General features: G+C 39.9%; 1 protein-coding gene across 1 annotated transcript; it reads right to left on the bottom strand.

Moving 5' to 3' along the window:
* Positions 1-1369: 1369 nt before the first annotated feature.
* Positions 1370-3548, bottom strand: LOC139379203 (novel immune-type receptor 7b). The gene is made up of 3 exons (XM_071122017.1): positions 3437-3548; positions 3224-3258; positions 1370-1504 (listed from the first exon to the last, which is right to left on the bottom strand). The coding sequence occupies exons 1-3, from the start codon at positions 3546-3548 to the stop codon at positions 1370-1372; spliced, it is 282 nt and encodes a 93-aa protein (XP_070978118.1).
* Positions 3549-10325: the final 6777 nt, after the last annotated feature.

Below are 10325 nucleotides of genomic sequence, written 5' to 3'. Positions count from 1 at the left end.
GCTAAAATGTAGTAAGTAGTTGCAAAGTTATTAATTAGCTAAAATGCTAAAGTTGTCCGTGATGAAATTGGAACACACGACCTTTGGGTTGCTAGAGGTTCACATTAAATGGATAATCATCCCTCCCGACCAACGACCCTACTTTTTTTTTGCCTTAAGCAACCTTCTGTCTTATGTAACCATACCAAACGTAACATATCATACTAATTAGAACTTCCCTGATTTACATTTACTATGTTACGTCTAGTGTATGAGACCAGGCTGAGAGCATTGACAACTGCCTCGGCACACAACATTAGTGCAGTAGGCCTATTGTATATGGATGCGTTCCCTATGCATGCAAACACATCATGTATGCACTATGATTGAAGTATGCCTACAAGTGCACAAACGTGTTCAAGAAGTTGAAAAAAAACTACCACCTTATGTACTGTTTGAACATAGCCCACTAAATGCATGGTTATTTTACTAAACAGCAGATTTGTATTTTTTGGCAGTGTACCGGTGGCAGTGTACAGGTGTCCCAAACCCCAGATGTCCACTCATATCATTGTACATCATGCATTCAAATAAATTCAACCATACAATTACGATAACAACAGCAGATAATGTTTTGAAGTATAATAGTGTTTGTCATTGTACACTTCACACATTGTGCACAACTCTCTAGTCTAGAGCCTGGAGTAGTTTGGTTTTGGTCAGGTATTTTCAGTCTAGCGGTAGGAATGGAAATTGATGTGGGGCCTGAATGCTGATAAGAGATTGTGTGGTTAGATGCAGAGACAGAGATAAACAGAGAGAAAGAGAGAGAGAGAGAGACAGAGATACAAACAGAGAGAGCTCCAGTACAGTCTTCCTGTGGTGCAGGTTGCTCGTCTTCACCAGAGAGAGAGAGAGAGAGAGGACTTTACCTCAGTGGAAAATAACAAGGCCTATCAGTGTTACCATTATCATACACATTCAAATATATTATATAAACTAGTGCCCCTCATTTTGTTGCGGTTTGCATCCTAAATCTTATTACACAGAATTAGAGATACACGCCCAGGGCCATGCCTTCTTTAATATCAAAAAGTAGTAAAATATTGGTAATCAGTAAAAAAAAATATTATAATAATATTACACTATCTTTCTGTCAAGACTATGATAGGCCCAGTGATGTTCACCTCAGCAGGTCTCACTCAACACTGAGCTGCTCCTTCCTGTCACTCACAACACAGGAAGTGATGCGTTCCTCACTGGCCCCTCCTCTACCTCAGCACTCAATCACGATGGCTGTCACAAGGGGATTTTACTACTATTCAATGTATTACATCAGTTCTTTATCACTGCTACAGTACACTGATATCAACATTAAAACATTTGACAATTATCTTGTGGCAGCATAAACAACATTCGACTCCATCTCCATCATTTGACCTTCAGCTCTCTTCTTATTTCTGTACCTCTTCTGACGGAAACTCAGTGCTGAGTAGTTCAGAGACTCTGGGTCCTGATCCGGATCCTGTAGAAAACATATAATAAGGTTAGAGGTATCAAACAATTCTAATCAAGTACAGTTACAGTGCCTTGCGAAAGTATTCGGCCCCCTTGAACTTTGCGACCTTTTGCCACATTTCAGGCTTCAAACATAAAGATATAAAACTGTATTTTTTTGTGAAGAATCAACAACAAGTGGGACACAATCATGAAGTTGAACGACATTTATTGGATATTTCAAACTTTTTTAACAAATCAAAAACTGAAAAATTGGGCGTGCAAAATTATTCAGCCCCTTTACTTTCAGTGCAGCAAACTCTCTCCAGAAGTTCAGTGAGGATCTCTGAATGATCCAATGTTGACCTAAATGACTAATGATGATAAATACAATCCACCTGTGTGTAATCAAGTCTCCGTATAAATGCACCTGCACTGTGATAGTCTCAGAGGTCCGTTAAAAGCGCAGAGAGCATCATGAAGAACAAGGAACACACCAGGCAGGTCCTATATACTGTTGTGAAGAAGTTTAAAGCCGGATTTGGATACAAAAATATTTCCCAAGCTTTAAACATCCCAAGGAGCACTGAGCAAGCGATAATATTGAAATGGAAGGAGTATCAGACCACTGCAAATCTACCAAGACCTGGCCGTCCCTCTAAACTTTCAGCTCATACAAGGAGAAGACTGATCAGAGATGCAGCCAAGAGGCCCATGATCACTCTGGATGAACTGCAGAGATCTACAGCTGAGGTGGGAGACTCTGTCCATAGGACAACAATCAGTCGTATATTGCACAAACCTGGCCTTTATGGAAGAGTGGCAAGAAGAAAGCCATTTCTTAAAGATATCCATAAGAAGTGTTGTTTAAAGTTTGCCACAAGCCACCTGGGAGACACACCAAACATGTGGAAGAAGGTGCTCTGGTCAGATGAAACCAAAATGGAACTTTTTGGCAACAATGCAAAACGTTATGTTTGGCGTAAAAGCAACACAGCTGAACACACCATCCCCACTGTCAAACATGGTGGTGGCAGCATCATGGTTTGGGCCTGCTTTTCTTCAGCAGGGACAGGGAAGATGGTTAAAATTGATGGGAAGATGGATGGAGCCAAATACAGGACCATTCTGGAAGAAAACCTGATGGAGTCTGCAAAAGACCTGAGACTGGGACGGAGATTTGTCTTCCAATAAGACAACGATCCAAAACATAAAGCAAAATCTACAATGGAATGGTTCAAAAATAAACATATCCAGGTGTTAGAATGGCCAAGTCAAAGTCCAGACCTGAATCCAATCGAGAATCTGTGGAAAGAACTGAAAACTGCTGTTCACAAATGCTCTCCATCCAACCTCACTGAGCTCGAGCTGTTTTGCAAGGAGGAATGGGAAAAAATTTCAGTCTCTCGACTTGCAAAACTGATAGAGACATACCCCAAGCGACTTACAGCTGTAATCGCAGCAAAAGGTGGCGCTACAAAGTATTAACTTAAGGGGGCTGAATAATTTTGCACGCCCAATTTTTCAGTTTTTGATTTGTTAAAAAAGTTTGAAATATCCAATAAATGTCGTTCCACTTCATGATTGTGTCCCACTTGTTGTTGATTCTTCACAAAAAAATACAGTTTTATATCTTTATGTTTGAAGCCTGAAATGTGGCAAAAGGTCGCAAAGTTCAAGGGGGCCGAATACTTTCGCAAGGCACTGTATCTGGATGTCATTTACGAAATATGACAGTTTCTATTACCTGGCTATTTTGTGGCTGCAGTTGAGCCTCGATACCTGAGTAAGGAAAGAGTAATTTGGGTCAGTCCACAAACAGTTATTCTAACATACATTTTACGTTGTGTGTTACTGTAAAGAAATGTGGTCAGAGAGAAATACCCTAAGCATGTGTGTGTGTGGTTTGCTTTCAATTGATATACACCTTTTAGAAAAGGTTTATGGTCCTCCATCGTACCTGTGTTGTGTGTTTTTGTGTCTCGTCTGATCTTGAGGACCAGGATGAGGATGACTATCAGTAGAACAGCAGTCACAACACCCAGGATCACAACCAGGGGAAGGAGGTACATGGTTCCATCATCATCCTCTCCTACTAAACTGATAGTTCCATCACAGTGTTTTGGTTTTGCTTCGGCAGTGCCTTCAGAAAGTCAGAGTGAAAATATGTTTTAGAAATGTTTACAAACTAATAAAAAATTTAAAGCTGAAATGTCTTGGGTCAATAAGTATTCAACCACTTTGTTAGAGCAAGCCTAAATAAGTTCAGATAAATGTGATTAAATAACAAGTCACAAAATAAGTTGCATGGACTCACTCTGTGTGCAATATTAGTGTTTATTAACATGAGTTCTGAATGACTACCTCATCTCTCTACCCTACACATACAGTTATCTGCAAGGTCCCTCAGCAGAGAAGTGAATTTCAAACACAGATTTAACCACAAATACCAGGGAGGTTTTCCAATGCCTCACAAAGAAGGGTACCTATTGATAGATGGGTAAAAAAAAGAAGACATTGAAAATCCATTTGAGCATGGTAAAGTTATTAATTATACTTTGGATGGTGTATCAATACACCCAGTCACTACAAAGATACAGTCATCCTTCCTAACTCAGTTGCCGGTGAGGAAGGAAACCACTCAGGGATTTCACAATGAGTTACAGAGTTTAAAAGCTGTGATAGGAAAAAACTGAAGATGGATCAAAAACATTGTAGTTACTCCACAATACTAACCTAAATGACAGAGGGAAAGAAAGTCTGAACAAAATAAAAAATATATTATTGTTTGCAATAAGGCACTAAAGTAAAACTGCTAAAAATGTGTCGAAGAAATTATCTTCATGTCCTGAGTAGAAAGCATTATGTTTGGGGAAAATCCAACACAACACATCACTGAGTATCACTCTTCATATTTTCAAGCATGGTGGTGGCTGCATCATGTCTTGTCATCGAGAAGGACTACGTTTTTTTTTTAAAGATAAAAATATACATAATAACGCTAAGCACAGGAAAAATCCTTGAGGAAAACCTGGTTCAGTCTACTTTCCAACAGACAATGGGAGACAAATTCACCTTTCAGCATGATAATAACTTAAAACACAAGGCCAAATATACACTGGAGTTGCTTACCAAGACGACATTGAATGTTCCTGAGTGGCTGAGTTACAGTTCTGACTTAAAGTGGCTTGAAAATCTATTACATGACTTGAAAATTATTGTCTAGCAATATGTTTGTCATTGCTAGACAGACATCTTCAAGTCTTTTCATAGATTCTCTAGCCGATTAACAGAGCTTGAAGAATTAAAAAATAATAATGGTCAAATATTGCACATTCCAGATTGTACATTCCAAAGCTCTTAGAGACTGACCCAGAAAGACTCACAGCTGTAATCACTGCCAAAGTTGATTCTAACATGTATTGACTCAGGGGTGTGAATACTAATGTAAATGATAATTTACAAGGGTGGCAGGTAGACTAGTGGTTAGACCATTGGACTAGTAAAGTCCAAAGGTTGCAAGATCTAATCCCCGAGCTGACAAGGCAAATATCTGTTGTTCTGCCCCTGAACAGGCAGTTAACCCACTGTTCCTAGGCCGTCATTGAAAATAAGAATGTGTTCTTAATTGACTTGCCTAGTTAAATAAATATATTTCTGTATTTAATTTTAAATAAATTTGCTAACATGTCTAAAAACATGTTTTCACTTTGTCATTATGGGTATTTTGTGTCAATCTATTTAATCAATTTTGAATTCAGGCTGTAACACAACAAAATGTGGAATAAGTCTAGGGGTGTGAATACTTTCTGAAGGCACTGTACATGAGAAAGACAGAGAATTAGTAATTAGTTAGAAAAAATACGTATTTTTTGCAAAAAATTATAATGATGAAAAATAATTTTGCCTTTGTTTCATGATAACTCCTGATTCGGTTGATAGGCATTTTATCTTTGTCATTACAGGGTATTGTGTGTAGATAGGTGAGATGATTATTTAAGTCAAGGGGTATGAATAGTTTCTGAAGGTGCTGTACATGAGAAAGAAAGAGAAACTCACTTTTTGTCGATGACTCTAGTATTTCCTCACCTCCGTTGTGCCCTATAACATCGAGATTAGTCAAAATAAATAATTCATTTTTTCTCCATTTTTATACTAAAAAATATGTCCAACAAAGGTTTGCCTTTGTTTTATGACAATTCCTGATTGGGTTGTTATTCATTTTCAAATGTATCAAACGGCAGATAAATAATTGAAAACGTACCTTGAATTTTTAGAACTGTTGCGTTGACAAAGAACATGTGGCTATGTGGATACAATCCACAGAAATACAGGCCACAGTCAGCTATTTCCACATTTGTGATTGTGAGAAAGACAGTGGTGTTGTTGCTGAACATTTCAAAATGGTTCCTTTGAAAACTATTGTGGAGATAAGGTGTTGAGTTAAAGCCGTACATAGACGAGATGCACACAGGCTCTGATCCGTTGACTTGCTTGAACCATGCTGTGTGTCCCACAGCCGTTGTAACATTGGAACACTGCAAGGTGATGGTATCCCCAATACGGACCTCCATAGTCTGACACTGAGAAACCAACACAGAGACCAAAACTGAAACACAGAGAACAAAGTTAATTACTATTTTAGTTGAAATCACGTTAGAAATCAGGGAAGAGTGCTGCACTGAACATTCCGGTTTTCCTTGACGGATGCACTCAATCTTACTCTGTCTCTACAGTATGTTCGATTTAACAGTAGCTTACTTACTCAATCCATAGAGCAGTAGAGCTGGTAGGAAGGTTTTGGCCATTCTGTGTGTAGATCTATTCTGCTCTGTCTGGTTGTGAATCAGAAAGCACTATTCACTCTGAGATCACAGTGAGATCAAAGGTGATGTCATTGGTTGTGGGCGTGGTAGTTGGTATTGGACCACAATGTCTATTTACAGAGAGCAGAATTGACAGAGACATTTTATGTGGAGTGTAATAACAAAAGTTTAGCATAGGTATGTTGAATTAAAATGGAGATAAGTGTTTGGGTTCATATACAGTAGGTGTTTGGGTTTAGTGGGGATAATAGGTGACCATAAGACTTCACCTTATTAGGGTTAGTGCTCTTAAGGCTTTATTTGTATTGTCCCCTACAGATGGATTATACCAGTTCAAACGAACTATCCACTACCCAGCTAGCAATGAGGAATCTGCCCACAAGCGGCCCTCTTCCGGGGGACCGGAACTGATTGAATCCGCCTGGAATCTGGTGTCGGACTCGGCCCGGAATCAAAATGAATGACTGCCCAGAATCGGCCCAAGTACATCGGCCGTTTCCGTCTAAATGAATTCAGGCGACTATGCTGGCATCTTATCAGAATCCCCCCATAAGCGTCGCGATGCAATTTTAAATAAATGTATACAAAATTACCCGATTTACAAATTTTAAATATTACTAGTATACATTTTTTACATACAAATTATACCCATCCACCATTTTTTTAAATAATTGTATGTATTTATTACACCCTTTTCGTGATGTCAAGTTGTCTTGTTCCATCGCTGCAACTCCCGTACGGCCTCAGGAGAGGCGAAGGTCGAGAGCCGTGCGACCTCAGAAAAACAACTCCGCCAACCCGCACTGCTTCATGACACAATGCACACTTAACCCGGAATCCAGCTGCACTAATGTGTCAGAGGAAACACTGTACACCTGGTGACCATGTCAGCGTGCATGTGCCTGGCCTGCCACAGGAGTCACTACAGCGCGATGAGATAAGGACATCCAGGCTGGCCAAACCCTCCCCTAACCCGGACAACGCTGGGCCAATTGTGCGTCGCCTCATGGGTCTCCCAGTCGCTGCCGGCATGGATATCGAACCAGCATCTGTAGCAACGCAGTTTGTACTGCAATGCAGTGTTTCAGACTGCTGTGCCCTATCTACAAAGTTTTAATAGTTATCAACTTGAACAAAGTATCAAAATACTAAAATACTACGATTTTTGGTCCCAGTTCGCCCCTGTATTTGCACATGGTGTAAATCATTCAGAGGTAAAGGGCTCAAGTTTGGCTAATTGATGTAGAAGAAAAAAATATAAATTCACAGTTTGCATAAGAGTTACAGTGAAGCCATGTCAGTAAGTTGAGCCAAGGTAGAAGACAATGTCAGTTATCTTTACCGTAAATAGCTACTGAAACACATGAGAAATGGACTAGGCAGTCTACTGTAGATATGCACATACAGTACTTACAAGTGAGATGCAGAATCACCATACAGATAATAATGGGGTCATCTTGCAGTCAGAAAATGCCAAAGCCCATTTCTGGTCCCAGTCCACCTGTATTTGCCCAATGTGTAAATCATTCATAGAGAAAGGACTCATGTTTGGCTAATTGTTGTAGATGTAAAATTAATTAATTCACATCCTAATTTGCACAAGAGTTACAGTAAAGCCATGTCAATAAGTTAGAGGACAATGTCATTATCTTACTGTAAATACCTACTGAAACAGAGGAGAAATGGACTAGACAGTCTAGATATTCACGCACTGTACTTACTGTACAAGTGAGATGCAGAATCACCATACAGATGAGTAGTGGGGTCATCTTGCAGTCCATCCTGATTGGTTACTCTCGCCTGCCCTGAACCAAATGGACTGGTGCAGTACTGTGATCAGTAGGCTTCTTGTCTGACAGTTACAGAGAAAGACAGAAAGTCACCTATTCTCTCTGATTGGTGGGAGATTTATCAAATAACACCCTTCCTGGTAGGTGTGTGAACAGACACTGCACTTCTTACAAAGAGAGCATTTACTGTAAATAATATACGTGTATATATATATATATTATATTATATTATATACAGTATATTTCCCATTTACAACTGCAACCTGGCCAAGATAAAGCAAAGCAGTTTGACAAATACAACAACACAGTTACACATGGAATAAACAAACATACAGTAAATAATACAGTAGAAAAACAAGTCTATATACAATGTGAGCAAATGAGGTGAGATAAGGGAGGTAAAGGCAATAAAAAGGCCACGGTGGCGAAGTAAATACAATATAGCAATTAAAAACACTGGACTTGTAGATGTGCAGTAGGTGAATGTGCAAAGTAGAAATACTGGGGTGCAAGGGAGCAAAATAAATAAATCCATTAGGGGATGAGGTAATTATTTGGGCTATTTATAGATGGGCTATGTTTTAAAGATGGGCTATGTACAGGTGCAGTGATCTGTGAGCTTCTCTGACAGCTGGTGCTTAAAGCTAGTGAGGGAGATAAGTGTTTCCAGTTTCAGAGATTTTTGTTGTTTGTTCCAGTCATTGGCAGCAGAGAACTGCAAGGAGAGGCAGCCAAAGGAAGAATTGGCCCTGGGGGTGACCAGTGAAATACACCTGCTGGAGCGTGTGCTACGAGTGGGTGCTGCTATAGTGACCAGCGAGTTGAGATAAGGTGGGACTTTACCTAGCAGGGTCTTGTAGATGACCTGGAGCCAGTGGGTTTGGCGACGAGTATGAAGCGAGGGCCAGCCAACGAGAGCGTACAGATCGCAGCGATGGGTAGTATATGGGGCTTTGGTGACAAAACGGATGGCACTGTGATAGACTGCATTCAATTTGTTGAGTAGGGTGTTGGAGGCTATTTTGTAAATGACATCGCCGAAGTCAAGGATCGGTAGGATGGTCAGTTTTACGACTGTATGTTTGGCAGCATGAGTGAAGGATGCTTTGTTGCGAAATAGGAAGCCAATTCTAGATTTAACTTTGGATTGGAGATGTTTGATGTGAGGCTGGAAGGAGAGTTTACAGTCTAACCAGACACCTAGGTGTTTGTAGTTATCCACATATTCTAAGTCAGAACCGTCCAGAGTAGTGATGCTGGGCGGGCGGGCAGGTGTTGAAGAGCTTGCATTTAGTTTTACTTGTATTTAATAGCAGTTGGAGGCCACGGAAGGAGAGTTGTATGGTATTGAAGCTCGTCTGGAGGGTAGCTAACACAGTGTTCAAAGAAGGGGCAGAAGTATGCAGAATGGTGTTGTCTGCGTAGAGGTGGATCAGAGACTCACCAGCAGCAAGAGCGGCAATGTGTACAGTTGAAGTCGGAAGATTACATACACCTTAGCCAAATACATTTAAACTCAGTTATTCACAATTCCTGACATTTAATCCGGGTAAAAAATCCCTGTCTTAGGTCAGTTAGGATCACCCATGTGCAGTTACAAACTGTAGTCTGGCTTTTTTGTGGCGGTTTTGGAGCAGAGACTTATTCATTGCTGAGCAGCCTTTCTGGTTGTTTCAATATACGACTCATTTTACTGTGGATATAGATACTTTTGTACCTGTTTCCTCCAGCATCTTCACAAGGTCCTTTACTAAAGTTCTTGGGTTGATTTGCACTTTTCGCACCAAATATGTATGTTTGTCTCTAGGAGACCGAACGCGTCTCTTTCCTGAGCGGTATGACGGCTGCGTGTTCCCATTTGTACAGATTAACATGGTACCTTCAGGTGTTTGAAAATTAATAATCTGTCTGTAAACAATTGTTGGAAAATGTACTTGTGTCATGCACAAAGTAGATGTCCTAACCGACTTGACAAAACTATGGTTTGTTAACAAGAAATTTGTGGAGTGGTTGAAAAACGAGTTTTAATGACTCCAACCTAAGTGTATGTAAACTTCCGACTTCAACTGTATATCTATGAGGTATGTAGAGTCAGAGAGATTCTTGCGGTGTGCAAGCACAAGGTCTCTCTTGAATTTTATTTGTATTTTTTACATTTCAACTAGACTAAACGTAATGAAATAAAGGTTCAATAAAAAGGCACTTCATCTGTGATAAGAAATAGATGTGACTT

This window comes from Oncorhynchus clarkii, chromosome 21, assembly GCF_045791955.1.
Source record: "Oncorhynchus clarkii lewisi isolate Uvic-CL-2024 chromosome 21, UVic_Ocla_1.0, whole genome shotgun sequence".
Classification (NCBI taxonomy): Eukaryota; Metazoa; Chordata; class Actinopteri; order Salmoniformes; family Salmonidae; genus Oncorhynchus; species Oncorhynchus clarkii.
Note: the sequence above shows the minus strand (reverse complement) of the source record. Positions and strands in the feature narration are given on the sequence as shown.